This window comes from Platalea leucorodia, assembly GCF_965183815.1.
Source record: "Platalea leucorodia genome assembly, chromosome: 8".
Lineage (NCBI taxonomy): Eukaryota > Metazoa > Chordata > Aves > Pelecaniformes > Threskiornithidae > Platalea > Platalea leucorodia.
Genome location: NC_138830.1, coordinates 17,621,813 through 17,640,709, shown reverse-complemented (window position 1 = coordinate 17,640,709; position 18,897 = coordinate 17,621,813). Strand labels below are relative to the sequence as shown.

At 36.5% G+C, this 18,897-nt stretch overlaps 1 protein-coding gene across 1 annotated transcript in view; it reads right to left on the bottom strand.

Moving 5' to 3' along the window:
* Nucleotides 1-18,897, bottom strand: part of SLC9A9 (solute carrier family 9 member A9) — a gene marked incomplete at its 5' end in the record, with an annotated part of 210,810 nt that overhangs the window by 79,592 nt on the left and 112,321 nt on the right. Inside the window, 3 exons of the mRNA XM_082319179.1 lie at nt 6,481-6,634; nt 12,197-12,308; nt 14,133-14,246. Of these exons, the coding sequence (XP_082175305.1) occupies nt 6,481-6,634; nt 12,197-12,308; nt 14,133-14,246 (380 nt within the window). The remainder of the gene's footprint in view (nt 1-6,480; nt 6,635-12,196; nt 12,309-14,132; nt 14,247-18,897) is intronic.

Sequence of the window (18,897 nt, the reverse complement as noted above, 5' to 3'; positions counted from 1 at the left end):
GACTTACTTTGAAAAATTTACTTTGCCAAAATAGCAATATATTATATGAGTCGGTAAGAAGTCCTCCAATAGGTTTTTCTGCAACTTTTAGTCTGAGTTCTTATTTTCTGTTAGTGTTATTCAATGCAGATTTACCGTCAAAATAGATACCGGTAAACCCCTATAAGGAGTCTATATTTGGGTTGGTTGAATGATTCAATCTATGAAGAATAAATAGAAGGACCCTTGAGACAACTCTTTTGACTTTGGTGGCTTCATATCAGTGATAGAGATGTCTACATGTAATCTATAAATGACTTTTCCCTTCCTTCATTGCTGTAGATCTGGACGGGGGGTTACTGTATGCTTGACCCTTGCAAATGGAAGATTTTTTTTTTCATGCTGATAACAATATTTCTCCCACTTTATCTGTACTCTACTCCTAGCCAGTCAGCATCGTTTCCCATACAAAACAGAAAAGAGTCTCCACAGCAATTACATTCCTTTTGCCTATGTACTCATTTCAGACAGACTGAGAACTCTTAATTTATAGGATGTGAATCCTCTCCTCTTATTCTTGTTACATGGATTAGATTGTTTTTTCAGTTATATTTTTTACACTTGATGCGTTTCTGTGTTTCGTGTTGTCAGAGATCACTGACTATATTAAGGTATGTTGTATTTATGCTAGTGTAGTGTGAATGAATGACCAGCTGCTGCTCACCATCAGAGACCCTCTGGCTCCCTCGATGCAAAGAAAGTTTTGCATGTATATAACCTTGACATTTTTAAGTTTAGTTTTGCCTAGACGGGCAAAGAGAATTAGCTGTCTGTAGCTATAAAGCTGGAATCTGAACGGTGAAAAGAATAAGCAGAGCTCTGGGAAACCTCTGGAAGTGAATCTGAAAGTTTGGGTCAATTAGAAGTTAGGAAAGACAGTAGTTGAATATTAGAACAGTTTGTTTTGATTAATTTCACTTCCTGGGTTGGTGCTTTCTCATAGAAGAGTGCAATGAGGAGATGCTCCTCCTGAGACTGTGAGTTTGGACAGCCTTGGTGATCCCAAAAAAATGTGGTATGCCAGGCCTCTGGCATTAGTATTTAGCGAAAGTTGGAGGTTTGGAACTGAAGATTTAGGTGAACTAGAGATGGCATGTTTTTAAGGGCAGCCAGGTACATAGAGCCAGTTTCTAAAATACATACCAAAGGCAATGGCCAGATAAGCACAGTATTAAAAGTTACTATTCAGTGCTGCTTAGTATTTATTTAGAATGTGGAATAAAAACCTCCTTATTCACTGAAGAACTGCTGCAAAGAGATGCACAGAGAGTCTGGAAATCCCTTGACAAACATTTATATGGGAGGTGATGATAAACAAACAGGACCTAATACCTAGCACAATGCTTTTATAGGACATGTTTTATTAACAGCTTTGTATTTTTGCTCTGTCTGTCAGGAGAATCCTTTATCCCCAAACCTCTCATTGCAGATTTACTGTAAAACGTAGCTCTCTATTTTTAATCAGAGTATGGGGAATGAAGGGAGACATATATCCAAAAGCATTAGCAGGTAATACTCAACATCTCTGAAGGCACATTTATTGAATACTTCAATTTGACTGTGAACTCATGCTTAAATGGCTATCTTTGTTTTGCTGTTGATGTATCATGATATTATTCTCATACACTGATGCAGGTTTATTCATTGTCTGCCAAGAGCAGTATATTGCAGTCCTTTCACACAGGGACTAAAGGCAATTTTTGTCTAGTTATAACTCTCAGATAAGCCAAAAGACAATGTATTATTTAGGAATACGGTGCAACCAATTCTGCTCTCAGAATGCTGGCTGATAACACTGTAACAGACTGTGCATATGCCTCTCTGCTCAGAAATGTTATGTTACTGTGCCAGACAACTGGGAACATTTAAATAGGACCCGATTTTCAGAAAGTGAACACTCAATACTTCCTGAAACTCAGAGTTTCAGGTATCTAAAAAAGGAGACAGCTAAAAAAGACATTTCTGAAAATGTTTGTCTCATTTTTTTAGAACAAAGTTAAAAAATATTCAGACTTTGCCAAGGATTTTAAGACTCATTTTGAAGGCTACTCTGTATGGGTAAATATACTACTAAAATAATGAGAACGATTGGTATGGATTTCTTTTAAAACTGTATTTTGACATATAGTGACATGTAGACATAAATTCTGCCATTAGCAGGTCAGATTTCCAAGGCTCTAAGAACCTTTCTTAGATTCAAGCTATAGTTTATGTAGGAGCGTGTGTTTCAATATAATTCATTTGTTAAATGAAGGGACCTAGAATTCTGAACCTTAACAAACTTGGGTGAACTCCTGGAATCCATTTAAGCCTCTTTCTTCCAAAAGCTCTCAGCACAGCTGGCCTCTGCAACCTTGTGAGATAGCTGAGTGATATTGCTGCATTAAATGGGAGATGGAAAATGGAGCCTTTTTCAGTAGCACATGGTTAGTTTTGATAATATATCTTACTATATGTTTTGGCAACAATTTGCAAGTGTTGTATAAGCCATACATATTCCTGGAATAAATCAGCTGGTAGTTATCTCTGAGGACACATCTTCATCTTTTCTCTAAAAATAGAGTGACAGATTATATTTACATTAAGTTGAATTTTCACTGAAAAAAAAAGAGAAGCAGATCTGATGCTATTGCTGTGAGGAGAGGTGGAAGATTATGGAAATTTCAGTTATTATGGAAACAAAGATTGATTTTTTTCAGAAGACTATTACTACTATTATTTAAAAATTGCCGTTGTTCTATTCCCTTATAATCTGTTGATATACGAGGAGTCTTGGTCACCATTATGAGAATTTCACAATGTAAATTACGGAAAGTGCAATAAATCATTGAAATGTAGTATAATATGTAGACAATAATATACAATAAGAAGCCTGTACAGATCTTGAATACTGTCTTTTACCTTGACTAACACCGTAATGCATTATAGTAGAGCAAATGGTAAATATATTAGTTTTTTGTAATTTATGGGTTTTTACATATCTTCAACTTAATGCATGATAGAATTATTTATGGTTTAAAAACAAAATGTGGATGAGTTGGTCTTTAACATATAAATTCAAGCACTTATTTCTAGGATAAGACTAACTTGATCAACCTTGAGGAGTTGAGTTGCATCTCCTGAACTACTGATAGGAACTGTAGCCTATTCCACATAGCTAGAGTGGGCACAAATTAAAATACCTGTGAATAAGATTCAGTTCATCCAAATAGACTCAGAAATCACATGTTCCTCTTTATTATCCTCTGAATGCTTCCTGTTCAATTAAATACATCACCTGCTGGATAATCATTTTATGATTAAATGGTTAATTGGCAAAAAAAACACACTCAGCTTTGGATTGTAATTCGCTTGATCACTGTTTTTTTTGACTGCTCCTGTCTCCTGAGGAGGCTTACCTATACAGCAACTCCTTGTAGGTTATGTAGGGAAATTCAGTGTAGTCACTGTGACCTTAAAGCAGCCATTCATGTATTTTCCATTTCCTGTAAGTACTTAATTTTGATAATGTGAATAACTTTATTTCTAGTTGTTTAGATTAACTGATCTAGCACTGTACTTTGGATTTGAACAATAGTGGTAAATCTGGTTCCCTAAAGCACCGGAGAATTGCACAGAAGTGATTTCAAACTGCCCTGGGATGGTGCCTGATGTAAGTTCACATCAATTGAACATGTAAGGGCTAGTGTGAGACCAGTCTCCTCCTTCTGTACACAGACATAGCTGCAGCATTTCACTGGATTCATCCCTTTTTTCTGTAATTGATGACATACCAACCCATTCCAATGAGTCTCTTCACAGACAATCATATAATTTTTGTACTCGTAATACAGTTTCCCTTGGCTTTGTGAGCTGAACCCTCCAAACTAGCATGAAAAATGCCATCTCTTTCTTCTAATTTTATAAAAAAATACGTGGAGATAGATGCAGCTTGGAATTGCTATTCGGGCACAGCTGCAAGCATACTGGGGGTAGTACACCAAGCAAGGTGGTATAATTTGGAGCAGTCCCACAACTCTCACCAAACCCAAGTCTGCTAGAATCCATACAAGTATCAACTGGCATGAATTACCACCACTTTTAAATACAATTACTTAGCAAAATTATTTAAGACTAAAATGACAAATACCGGTAGCTAAGGACAAAATTCCTTATTGAGGTGTAATAAATTATAAAGACAGTTAAATATATTTGCTAGAAAGAGAAATCAGAGCCTCAAGATACATTTGTAATTAAAGATATCTATCTAAAGTTTTACATCAGTTTGACCACACACCCATAATTTATGAAGCTGTATGTTCTGATGTCAAGAAATTAAGTGGGAATTGTGAACCTAATAGCTCTACAGTAAGAAAATCTATATCCCAGTTACAAAACCAAATTATTTGATTGGTAAATCTGTCTGGCAGATCTGTTGGGATTCAGAGGAGATCCCCAAAGAGATGAGCATTTTAGACCAATAATGACTGTCTACTTTCAGTGTCTTCAGAAAAATCTATTGTACAGGTGGGTAAAGAAAGAAGCACACGCTTGCATTGAATGGTATAAATAGTTAATATGATAGTCAGCCCCTCACTTGTGGTCATGTGGACCTTCCCACCTCTGGGTAGTACTAAGTAGCAGAAGAAATGCCATTGCATCCAATTAAATTCCTTGTGTTAGTGAAAGCACTTGATAATGTTCATTTAAAAATTGCCTAGAGCTAGACCAGGACAGGCATCTAGTGACCTAAGTCCTTAGACTAGACACAACTACTGCCCGCCTCCTTTTTCCTTTACTGTAATCTCAAAATTATTCCTTAATCTTTTATTATAGTAATCCAAACCGATTGGGTCCACAAGATCTAATGAGTATATTGCTTCTCACCCACATTTCTGTTGCCATATAGAGCAACTCTATTGCTGACTGACAATGAAAAAGTGGTAAATCTCAGAAAGATGGCTGATAGTGGTGGAGTATATCCAAACTGTAATGAACTTGATTGACATTATGGGATATAAGAGAGATGTCATGAAAAAGAATCAAACTGTCACAGAAATAGAAAGCCCCCACATTGCATATGGATGCCTCCATTTTATGTTTATACAGTACACTTGTACTCTAGTCCTTATTTTGTCTGCAAGCTTTTATCTATACTCTTTGTTAAAGCTCCAATTTAGTTATCTTCAGCTGGTGTTTTATAGCAACAGTCTGATACGAAGGCTTGTTAATCAGACCTGATTTTGTAAATAAGGAAAGCATATGCCATGTATAGAATTAATGATAAGGAATTGTGAATTACAAGCCTACCTTGATACTGAGGTTTTCTTTGGTTACACGTTACAAAACGTGGCAGAGTTCTAAATGGATTATGAAGGAACCAGAACTCAGCAATAGCATTACACTCTTATTGTTAGAAGTGAGGTTTCAAAAAAGCACACTTGGCAGGACACTACATTTAAATTAGATACTCTTTATTCTAGTTTCCTGTTTCCCTCTCTTTTCTCATTTAACCTCCCTTGTTATTCATTGCTGTCTGTGAATACAAGTGACTATGAAGTAATTTAAAAAATAATATAGCGAAGGAGCATATATAAAACAATGAGTAATAAATTAATGGCTGAATGATCATAGAATCATAGAATTGTTTAGGTTGGAAAAGACCTTTAAGGTCATCAAGTCCAACTGTTAACCTGGCACTGCCAAGTCCACCACTAAACCATGTCCCCAAGCACCACGTCTACCCATCTTTTAAATACCTCCAGGGATGGAGACTCAACCACTTCCCTGGGCAGCCTGGTCCAATGCCTGACTACTCTTTCAGTGAAGAATTTTTTCCTAATATCCAACCTAAATCTGATCTGGTGCAACTTGAGGCCATTTCCTCTCGTCCTATTGCTTGTTAATTGGGAGAAGAGACCGACCCCCACCTCGCTACAACCTCCTTTCAGGTAGTTGTGGAGAGAGACGAGGTGTCCCCTCAAACCCCTCTTCTCCAGGCTAAACAACCCCAGCTCCCTCAACTGCTCTTCATATGATGCAACAATGCAGGTAGAATTTCTAGTATAATCATATTATAATCAGAAATACGTTATTTACAATATGTTTGTGTAATAAATACACATTTTTTAGAGGAGGGCAAAATCTGCCTTTGTAGCTCTTTCTTCAACAGTGAGGAGGACACTGCTAACATTTATTCATGGTGTTTAAAAGGAACAGTAGTGAAACAAACTCTTAGGAAACAAGGATGGGTCTGACCTAGGTTCAAACCCATAACAAACTTGGGAAGAACCTGTTCCTTGTGATCTGGAGCCTCTACCAGGTAGCCAAATACTTCCTTTGTGCTTGTAAAACTCTGTTAAAAAGCATATAAGTAAGCCTTAGAAAGCTGTAGGAATTTAGTGATTGTTTCATAGTGATTGCATTCTATTTTGATGGTTAATATGTAAAGAGAGTACTAACCTGATCTGAAGCCACGTGAGCATTGGTGTTGTGCCCCCACCAAATACCCAGACTGTGAAAAACACAATAAGCAGTGCTGTTGTAAACATCATTTGTTTGGGTTGGGATTCTGTGTCTCGAATAGCCAATGCAAATGCTATTGCACCACGTAAACCTAAAAAAAAAAAAAAAGACAAGAATGATGACCTTAATGTGATGGAGAAACAGAATTTTACTCTCTTCAGCCCAAACCCAATTCCAAGGGCAGAGGAAATTTTCAGACCATAATCATACTTATAAAATGCTGAATTGTGCTAACTGAAAGGATGGTGTTTAATGCAATGTAAGCAACTTCGCAAAAGTGGACAATGAAACTACTCTCACATTCCTATAATAATAACACATATTAACACAGTTTTACGTCTACTGAATTCTTTGTCTTGAATAACTGCAAATTAAATAGTGATCTGGACTTTATGTATGTTAAAAAAGAAATCTATTCTCTGCGTTGTTTTACTGACTTCAGTGGGACTACTCATGAAATCGGGTGTGAGTGAGAAAGAGGGCTGGCATTAAAATCTGTACCCAAATAGGCTACCCATTTCTTGCTTGTAAAAATAGAAAATTTCTTTAAAATCTTTCAATGTGCTAAGAACAGTCAGAAAAATTATGACTTAAAAACAATTAATAGTTTCTAAAAGATGATTTTAAGTATCTAAAAAGGGGATAGAGAATAAATGTAGATTATCAGCTCTTAGTGTACTAGAAATATTATAATAGTTGTAAAATTATACACCTACAGAGACTGAATAAACAAAAACTTACAAATGTGGAGAAAACAGCTAACAGTGAGTTTAAAAAAAGCCCCATAGGTAGTAATAAGCTAACTAAATAGGTCCTCACAGAGTGACACATTTAAAAAAAGAGGGGGGAAAAAAGCCTGCTAGTGCCTCCAGCCCTCAGGATGCACAATACAAATAATGCTCTACATTTTCCAATGCTTTTCATTTATCTATTAAAATTTGCTATATTGTTTTCTAAAAAAAATGCCACAAAATAAGTGTAGAGAGCCAAGCCATGGCACGTATACAATACACACTGAATCCAAAAAGTACTTTGCAAGTACCCAGAGATTAAATCTAATAATTAAACCTCTTGTAAAGCACTGATGGTATATGCAGAATCATTTAATCAACTGCTAAATGCAGCTATTTTTGGAGTAGAACTCTAAAGCTCTTTAAGATTAGATAGCTAGAATGTGAATTATTTGGTATAGAAGATGGACAGTTTATCCAGAGAACAACGCGAAGCTATTTCTGCAAGGAAATACCAGACTGTAGTTACACTAGCTGAAAATGGTCAGTGGCAGCAGGTTTAAAATCTCTGCTTTTATGAAAATAACACTGCAGTCAACAAGTGGGCTTGTCCTTGACTTTTCTTTTATGTAAAAGACACCTCTAAGGATGCACATGCTTTAATATTTTCTTATGGGGAAAAAAATATAATCTTATTTTAAACATGTATCTGAGGAGGGGATGAGCCACTACTGAAATGGTCTTTTTCCAGTAGTTATAGTGGTAATCTAGATGACTACTCCAGACTAAATGCTTAAATTCTTGGTGACTACATTTTGGTGGAAAACAATGCTGCTTTCCACAACTGCATCACAATGGTATGTGCAATATTAAATCTAGAACATCTCTTTTGGTAAGAGGGAACACTACAAAAAAATGTTAATTAATATGTCATTAAGACCCTACTTTTTGAGTGCTGGACTGAGTATTTCTTCAGTTTAGAGAAATAGTGAGTGCCTTCACTGCATTTTTCATTTAGAAAAGGCTGAACATGGTCTATAAGAGCTAATTCATTTTCAACTGAAAACATGTCTAAAGTAAAATAAATAATCAAACAAAGTATTTGCTTCCAACTAAAGCAGTGGGAAGCAGATGAATATAACCTAAAACGTAAAGACTCAATGAGAAGTAAGGAACACTATTATATATATCAAAATACATTCTAGGTAACAACACAAATGAAGGAAGGGAATTTTAACAACCTCAAAAGATGGTAAGATACTGAAATAGACTGAAGATAAGGAAGGTTAGGTTTTCTGTAACATCTCAGGGAAAAATACCAACAAAGCACAATGGAATGATTGGCTCCAATGGACACTGGTACCTCAGCTACACCCGGAGAGAGTGGCGTGGCAGAAGGAAAATGCTCTGATGAACCATTAACAAAAATTCTCTCCCCTCATCTTTCAGAGATGCTGCACTGACAGCAGCTCCACATCTGTGCCGGCATCCATTGATCTTTTGGGCTCTATCACAGATTTCCTACCAGGTTTTTCTGCTAGCTGTGCCAGCCTTTAGGGATTCATCTTTAAGAGATATTCTTTAATGTATCAGGGCCTCCAAAGAAAACCACCCCCGGCGTTAAGCTTCAGAGGCCCACAGAATAGAAAAGGTGTGTCCTATTGGGCTGTTACCTATCCTTTGCTCACGCTCCACAAACACTCATCACTCCGAGCCCATCCCTCTGAAGAGCCTTCGAGGGCAGTAGTGTTTGTGCGTAGTGTGGAGAGAATCTGCCAGGAAGGAGACTTGCTGTATGTAGATCTGGTGTTTTAGTTTCAATAGTAGTTCTCTGCTCTTTTCTTCCTTACTTTCTTTTCTCTTTAGCTGATTTCTTTTCATATCTGTCTTCTTGGAAAAGTTCACTTTGACACTTCCTACCACCATGTATGTATGAGTGTGCAGATGTAAATGCCTGCACAACAGCTGCCTGTACACAGGCATTCTTTTTTGTTTTTCTTCTGTGTTTGTGTTCCACCCTTTCAGACTCCACTGCTGCTGTAATGTCTTATATTAACAGCAACCAACCCTGTAGCACTGTGTCCCACAAGCCTCTCTCTTGCCGATTTATATGCTGTAGAGAAGAGGAAAGCACAGTAAAAAGTAAATAGAGATATTGGAAGAAGAGTGGAAGGTGCACTACTGTACCTGTGAAATAGTCCCCTCCTGGTCATGTGGCAGTGATGCCCAAATATCAAACATGTTATTACCATTAAAAAGTCCATCTGGATCTATTTAGTTTCCTTCCCTTATAATTTTATTACCAGTTAAAGGCATCGTAGCAGGGTCTGAACTGAAATGAGGCATTTTTCATGCCGCATAGACCACTAGTGTATAGCAATAGCTCCCTTACAATTTAAGAAACTAAAATATTTCTTTTTTCACATGAGCAGCGACTGCTGGCCTGCTCATTTTAGCTGATGTTGAACTTAATTTGAGAAGCTCAGGCTTAATTATACAACGACTAATCTAGTTTTGATTTACAATGGAATATTATCAGGAATCATGATTAATCATAGTTGTAAAAGTGAATCCACCCTCTGTAATATGTTGTTAGAGGAGTGGCAGAAGCAGATGAAGAATATAATAAATCAAAATGCTACATAATTCACTTCCAAGCCTAACTCTTCCATCTTTTCTCAAATTTATTAATACTCCTCAAAAGGTAGAACTTAATGACTTCGGTAGAATTCTTTGCAGAGTAAGGTATACTCGAATGCTAATCGACAATGTACTTGCCTGACCTTAATTGCTTTTTTCAGACTTTGAAATTCATGGTGATTATGGCAGTAAAACTCAGTAAAGAAAGCAGTAAATGTTTGGTGCATTCGGTAATGGTAAGATAGAAAACAAAACTAACCCCAAATTTGTTGCTTTCTACATCTGAGTGTGCGATGCTGTGGTGAGTGAAGCCCAGTTTTCCCCATGATCGACTAGAACCTGATGCTATACCAGAATATTGCTGCTGATCTTGTGCAGGCAATAAACGTCTTCCTCCAAACTCAAATTTAGTGCCTTGCTTACTCATATCAGAAATGTGCCTCTCTTCTGGTAGTCATTGTCTTCTCTGTTTATCACTACGTACAGTATGATCAGTTTATAGTAAATACGAATGTTGTTGGTAACTAAGCACAAATCTTAGTGCATATTAAAAAGTACAATTACACAGAAAATCCACATATCCTAAGTGTTCTGTGAAGTGTGAAGCTGCTGGCAGTGTGAGAGGCCGTCAGTCTTTATTGCTCTACTTGCAGATGATGCCATCTACTTTTTTATAATGTTGTAAAGACGTTTTTCTCTACAAAATACAGTGTTTTTTTTGAAAACACTTAAAAATTACTTTTCTGAGTATTTTAACATTTACATTTTAGAAGTTTTCAATACTACTATTTTCAGTTCTCTGCTGCCAGATTGTACTGGAAAGCTAATGTGTGAGTTCTCATGTTCAGTTGTTGGCTGCAGGCTACTTTCTGCTCCTAGTTCTGTGGAGAATGAAATTTGACTGGAGAAAACGAGGACAGAAAAGCTGAAGAATAAGATATATTTTAGAAGATTTTTAATTCTATACTTTATCTGATGAAAAATAAAAGCAAAAATGGAGCCCAGAAGCTAGATAACTAATGATACGAAGCTATTTTTCATGCTGTTGTCTGGTTGGCCACCTGCTAGCTTTGCTGGAGTGATCTACATATACGTTGTACATGACTAACAATTGTAGGTGAGCAGGCGGTCTGAAAGCCAGTTTCTAATGGATGTATGTCATCATCTCTCACTACAATTTAGCTGGGATTAACTGACATTTTCAATGGCAGCTTTTAGCAGAAGGATTGAATGGATATAGAAATGAACTACTGTGTTGCTCTCTAGAGAGATGGAGTTATATAGGCATAAATGAGGCACCCTGATGTGGAGCACTCCTGATGAGGAAGCTTGAAATGTGGCACACTGTATTTTACTTGTTATCTGGCTAAATAGATCAGTGTCCGCCAAGGCTGTCAATCAAGAACTTTTATCCATAAAAATTTGGAATAGGTTTTTGTATAAAAAGCAGGAAAATGAAGAAAAAAGAAAAAAAAAAAAGTGACGACTTTCTAATTTTAGAAAACTATTTCATAATTGGCATTGGGGTTCTGTGTTTCTTTTACTGAACAAATATTCTTAGCTTATAAGTGAGTTTTTCCTAACTAGCATCAGAAAGTCAAGTGGAGGTATTTCTAGCTTGTGCAAGTCCAAAAATACAGAATCCAGCTGAGATTTTAACAGTTCAGAGTATGATGCACAAATCAGAGTAGAACATCGCTCCCTCTTCTGGATTTTTTTTTTTATTCTACAATGTTAACCAGAGTTAAAAATCAATAAAATCTGAATTTGGAAAACAAAGTACTCAAATATCAGGCTGGAATACATATGAAAAGGTTTGTGGAATTAAAGTCTCCTTAGTCTCACATTTTGAAGTAAAACTGTTCCTGAAGTTAAAGGCATTGCCAAAGACTGTGTCTGATTTGAGTGTCAGTACTAACGCCTTCAAAGTTGGATATTTATTTGCTGGTATGTAGGCATACTGTCAGGAATACTATAGGTGCCTTTAAAACAACACAACATAAACCATGGTATTCCCAAATTGTTATGGAGGTGCAGACAGATGGGGGACAATGGGTCGAAAGGCTGGCTTCCTGGGTGGGAGGTTTCCAAAAAGTTACTTAGAATAGGTCCAGAGCACAGTGAAATTGATGAGAATACATCCATTTGCTTCAGCAGCTTTGAAGAGACTATCTTGAGTTTTAAGATAATGACGACTTTGTGATAGATGTGGCTTTTTCTAGTGATAGATGACTTTGTCAGTTGTTAAATGTGGACAGGAAAAATGCCAAAATAGCACTTACCTGAAAACATCATCATGTGCTGAAAGTTCCTGGGAATCTTTTGTTTTCTACCCAAATTCAAAAGGAAAGTAAGTGGGTATATGTTGCAAGCTCTTGCTACAAAAACTGCCACCTAAAATGTAAGATGTTGAGGAAAATGGTTGAGGAACTATTGACAAAAACAGAGTTAACTTAAACCCAATATTTCTCCAAAGTTATTTTAAAAGTGTAATTAAAATGAATATGAGATTATCTTCCTTCATATTTTACACGTCAGATCCTTCTGGTTCCAATTTCATTATGCAACTGTGCAGTGGCAGAGATTGTCTTCCTCAGACATCCTGGTTTTATATTCATCATTATATATCCCACTTCAATCACTCTGCTTGTACTCATCACATTTATATTACATGTGACTTCATCTTCAGTCCTTCAGTAAAATGCCCGTCATCAATTGCAGAGATGGCATTATCTCCTTGAGCTGCAATTTGCAAAGAATAAGTGCGCTTTTGGACATGATTACTTTCTTATTTCCGGACAATTCGTATTGTCTATATCCAGCACTCTCTGCTTTTTTTTTTTTTTTGTTTTTCTTTGGAGATTTTTTGAAAGGAGCTCTTTATTACTCCTCTGTGGAATGATCACAAAAGTTGCCTTAATTAGAAACGTGAGGCTATTTCCAATTAAAAAAAAAGACAGAGCTCCTTATACATGCTTTTAGCAGGTTCCGTCCTCCCCTTGTCTTGTGACTCTTAGGGCTCAATTATGGCACTCAGCCTGAGACATGCTGTGGACTGTAGAATAGATGAAGTACTTGAGTGGCAATGTCTGTATGTATCACATCTGCTGGGCCAAGAGCTGCTTGAAGCCCCTATGGGCTTGGGAGAACACGCATTAGCAGTGGTTGCTTCACATGCCCTGTGCTCAGCCGTCCAGTGCAACCCTGTTGCAGTCTGTTGGTCCCTGCAGTGCTCTGCAGCATAGTCCCCATCTGGGGCGCTGAGTGCTGCTCTCGCATTCAACTGTCTTCCCATGCTAGGAGTGCTGGGCGCAGTATTGCACTTGCCTTGTGGTGGTGGTGGGGCGCAATAGGCTCTTGGGGTCCTCTCTGCCATCTGACCCAACCTGTGGCCAAGGCAGCTGTGATGCAGTTCTTATTATTCATTTGGAAATTACATATAAAAATTACTGCAAGTAAACAGTATGATCCCAACTTGCAAAGCTATTACAGTTCATCAAAAAGTGATAAGCAAAGGGCTGTTGCTCTGAGCCAAAAAAATCATTGTGTAAATTGTCAGTGTGAAAAGAATTGATACCACTGTACAAGTAAGCAACAGATTTGTTGAGAAACCATGGCAGAATTAAAGACACAGATTCTTTTTCTTACCAGTCTCTTAGGCATACGATGGTGTAAATAAATCTATGTACACTAGAGATATCAAATTCAAAGAAGGAAAGATCTGAGGAATGCAGAACTGTTTGCTTTTTAAGGACTTACTATCATTTAAGTAGCTTTGGGGAAGTTCTGCTTATGGCACATATCTGTCTGGAGGCAGCTCTACAGTTTGTGGATCTGCAGTGGCTCTGGACAAGAGAAAAGATTTTGTGTGCCTGCATCTGTCCCCACAGATGTGTCCCAATACGCATCTCGGTTTCCCACCCCGCTTGTAAACCAGTGGCAAAAGTTCCCCAGCTGGTTTAAAGCTATTTGCCTTGTAGCAGATCTGCAAAACAGCAACTGTCAAAAGACCATGCGCTTACATGCATTGAGCCAGTTACTGAGATACACGTAATAAAGATGATTGGCTTTGGACTTGAGAAAAACGTGATTTTTAGTATTTAAGGAACTGATTGGTTTGCTTGTTAGCTTTTTTCCACACGGAGCACACATTCTTTACATATATATATATAAATATGTATACATGTACATAGGTATATACTTTAAAGCAAAGGATACAAATGCACCAAATATAAAAAGAGGATTGAAGATATGATTTTGAAACGTGAATAGCGCGAGTCCCATGTAACAGAAGATGACATTCTCCGCCAAAAAATTCATGAACTCGAACAACTTAAACGGGAGAGAAAGAACATCATTACGACTCATGTCTGTAGCTAACTACTGTTTATCGCCAGGTTCTCTTAGAATACAGAACTGTTTAGATGAAAGGAACAGAAATTGCACCTATTTTAAGGGTGGATTTTAAAACCATCTAATTTATTATACAGTATACTTGGTGTCTTTTAGCTTTAAGAATCATAGTTGCTTGCATATTTTTCTCTGATTTTTGTATGAAAACTTGACATAGGCAACTGATAAAATACATAAACAGCAAGTAAGTTATCCAAGCTTCAATGCAAACTGCAAGGAAGCGGAGGGAATTTAACTTCACTCATGTTTACACAGGTGAGCCTGGGAAATGGCTCCTGCTTACACAAGTGGCTATGCATAATACAGTACTGGGTATGGGTATACTAATGCCAAGAGAGAAAAAAAGAATCCTAAATGGACTTTTAAGAACCTGTGCCTGTAAAATATAACACGATCTTTTTGTTTCTATGAATGTTATCCTGCACATGAAAACTGTTATTGCACGCTATGGACATCAATATCAATTACTCATTTCAAACCAAACTAGTTAAGATATCATTTAAATGTATTATAAAATAAGCCTAAAGTACATGATTATGGTAGGATTTCTTCTGTGAAAAAACAAGCAAAGCCAAAATATTCATTTGCCTTGAGGGGATGTTCTTGATTGCATTGGCAGCTGATTATATAAAAACTAATAAAATAAATTTTCATATTTATCCACATCTGGAAAAAATCGATCATTGCTGCCAAATAACTACAGAGGAGAGAAAAAGAGGTCTTTTCACTTCTGAAGTCACTTTTGGGCTCAGGAGACTATGCTAACAAATCCTGATGCAGAATTAGGGCCGAAGATTGTCAATCTGTCTACAACCAGTCATACATCACTATCTGGAATGTTACTATGGAGATATTTTATTCATCCTCAGCAGGCTTATGTATTTTTTGTAATATGTTTTTGCTTCTAAAAATAAATATCCAATAACAGTCACTAAGATCTAACAAAGGAAAAATGAGAGCTGTCAGAATCATTATTTAAAACAAATTTCAGAGGCAAAATGGCATAAAACCCAGTAGTATATGGGAAGATATTTTGGACCCCATGGCAGCACCATCAATTATCCCAAGCACACATTCCATAGCCCCCACTTTGTGCTGCAATGGTGAACAACAAGAAAACAAACACAAGAAATATTTGCAAGTTAGTAGACTTAAATTATTTAAATTAAACTTAAATGAGAGAAACCAGCTGGCAAAAAACCTCAAAGTATGGTATCTTGTGACCCATAGAAATTATGATGATAAATCTTTGTATTTCCATTTTGGGAGCAAACATGATCCCACTTCTTTGTGGGAATGTTATCTGACACATTTTTCTAATGCTTTAAACAATGTATCGGGAGTGTCATGACAGGATCTACATATATATCTATTATATATATATATATTTGCATATATATAAAAATCTTTTGAGGGAAGGGGGCTGCTATGAGGAGCCGCAACCGCGTACTTTAGTTGTTGGGATAAGATAAAGGTGTTCCAGAGGTTTTAAAGCTGAATGATATTTCACTCTTCATTTACAAAATCTCATTCAAGTCTTAAAGAAATGTAAAGTAGATTACTATTGATGCATTTTAGAAACAGTTTCTGAAACTAAAGTTTCTCTCTTGTATTCTCCAAACTTTTTGTTGACATGCATTTTTTGAAGGAAAACAGATTTTGCTATATCATTGCTTTTGCTGTATACTCTTTCTCAATAATCTTCAAGAGTAAATTCAAGCTTTTACTCTTGCCTGAAGTGCTTTTGTGACATTACTGCTTTTAAACGTCTCACCCCTTGTCTCCCAGCAATCTGGTCAAGATGCAGTCTTTATGTTTTCTTGTAAATTCAGTTTAGTGCACCTTTTACATTTCCCTATAACTCTACCTCCTTTTCTGGCTACATGCGTCCTCTTTCTTCCTACTTCAATGCAGCATCAAAATTCCAGAACCATTTCAGTAAGTGATTCTTAAAAAGCAAAATCCCGAGCTCTTGACTATGTGTTTCCAATCAACATGAACAATATGTACTTCCTTTGCTCACCAGGCCAATGTTTCCTGTGCTGCCAGCATAGGCCTATTAGTTTTCTCAGCCTATATTTACAGTGTATGTAACACTTTTGAGCCACATCATCTATGTCAGATATATGCAACACTGTAATCTATTGCAGTTCTTGAATCGTATTGCTGGACATCAACTGGTTTGTTTGCAAGAGCAAATATGATCCAAATACCTTTTTTTTTTTTTTTCTTTTGTGAATTTTGTTGCTGAACTGTGCTGGGTTTTTTTCCCTTCTTATCTCTAGTTTCCTTGTATTTTGATCTTCCACTATCATAGCACTGCTTGCTTGCTAGAAGATTAAATCCAGACTAGTTTCCTTCCTTTGTATAGCAAAAATCCAGGTGGTATTTCAAAAGCTAATTTAGAGTAGGCTCCTTCCTATTCCAGGCACAGCCATGATACAGTCTCTTATGAAAGATTCAGCTCCTTAGAATGGTAAAACTAGCTCGTTAGCTTCATTCAGTCTTCTGTATTCCCCATATAGTTTGCTCTCTCTTTTTAAAAGTATATCACTCATATGACACATTTATTCATGGAGTGCAACCTATTCAAATTTCTCACCCTGAGTTAACAAAAAAAAAAAATTAAAAAATATCAAGTGCTTCAGAACTAGTTATTGTCATAAAAGAAGTGATATCTGAATGCCTTTTCCTGGAACATGGTGGTTGTAGATATAATGTAAAACTTATCCACTGTCCTCCAGACTTCAGTTTTATTCCTGTGTTCAGCATAGTGCTTTTAGTGTTTCTTCAGTGTCTGTGTTTTGTTCAACAGTAATACAGAGGCCATGGAGATAGTCCATTAAGCACTTAACTGTCAGCGCTGTGCAGCATAAATCCCCTCAGAACAAAACAATTTATTCTAAAGAGATCTTCTGAAAACCATGTTAAGAAACAGCTCCCATAGAAGCATTTTCCCAAATTGTCATACCTTTCACACAAATGTTTGTCACTATTTTAAAGATGAGATGTCAAGACCTTTTGATGAGAAGCAGAAGAATAGGAGGAATAGGTTTTCATTGGGAATTTATTATTTCCTGGGACACCCAAGGCGTTCCAAGAAGAGTTGCACCATATACATTAGCGTCGAAAAACATCCTTTTTTCTGTGAGTGGCCATAAGCCAGGTCCATGCTAGGGTTCATGGTCTGCTTAAATGCCACTCAAAAATTTCCCTTATTTTGAATAGATGTACTTGCAAGTGGGATTACTTGCATTAAAAAAGAAAAAAAGAAAAAAAGAAAAAAGTTAGGATTAAAATCCTAGATATTAGATCCTTGAAGTATTTTGTCTATAACTATAAATTCCCTTCCCTTACCTCCCGCACTAGACAACTAACCTCTTTCTACTCTAAATGAAATTGGCATTAAAGTGCTCATATGCTGCCATTAGTTTCCCCAAGGCTACCAGAAAATTATACTAGAAACCATTTTAATATACACATAGTAATAAGACATTTTTTCTGTATTAAACTAAAAAACCTCATTTGTAATGTGCCTTTTCTACCTCTCCATGAAGTCTATAAATCTGCTTATAGCTTTAAAGTAAGAGTTGGAATAAATCACCAGTGTCAACACATTGCAGAGTAGAGTATTAATTACAAAAACACTGGTTCAGAACCAATCCAGGCACTTGGTTTATGTGTTTAGCTCAGTGAGTTACTGAAACTGATATTTGCTTTGCTTTTCTTTGCTTATTTTCTCTGTAAAAAGTGGATATTACAAAAGATTTATATTAAAAATGTTTATTAAAATCGACATAATATTTATGTATTTAAAAACACATCATTCACCAAATATACTTAGTTTTTCTATTACTCTCAGCCATTTTAAGTACTAAGAGGGGTGTGCAAAAAATCAGTTTTAAGTTGGGAGATTCTTCTGGAAAGTACCACTTGCAGTTCAGTTCTCACTGGCAGAGGAAGGGATCAATCCAGGTTATCTACACCTTAAGCCTTGCTGTAACCACTAAGTTTATTTTATACCAATGTTTTATTTTAACTCAAGTGGAAAAATTTATATGATATAAAAGCTGTGTTAGTTTTATCTTTTGAGCAAGATAAGGAAAGTGCCTTCTTTTTTCTTCTCCTTCCTTCCCTCCACCCCCACAGTTAAGTTTAAACCAATTAGAGAAACAAGCTATGCCAAAATGGGCTTTGCAGCTTGATCCATTTTATAGAACTGCTTAAATTTTCACTGAGTATTAGAGAGATTATCTAGGTAAGTAATTAGTGCACCTGGAAGATGGGACACACTAAGTTCCAAACTCAGCTGCAATAAAAATAGAGTTCTTTAAAGGAGCATCGAAAGGAGAAAATGAACATATTCTATGGCACAGTCCCTTGTAGTTGGGGAGATGGAAAATGTTAGATTTGTCAAATCGTAATATTTCAAACAGCATTTTTCATCTCAGGGGAATAAAGTTAGTATGAGAGTACTGGGTAAGAGCAGAATTACGAACAGCATTCTTTCATCTCAAGGGAATAATGTTAGTTATGAGGGTATCCGGTAAAAGCTGAATTACATCCACAA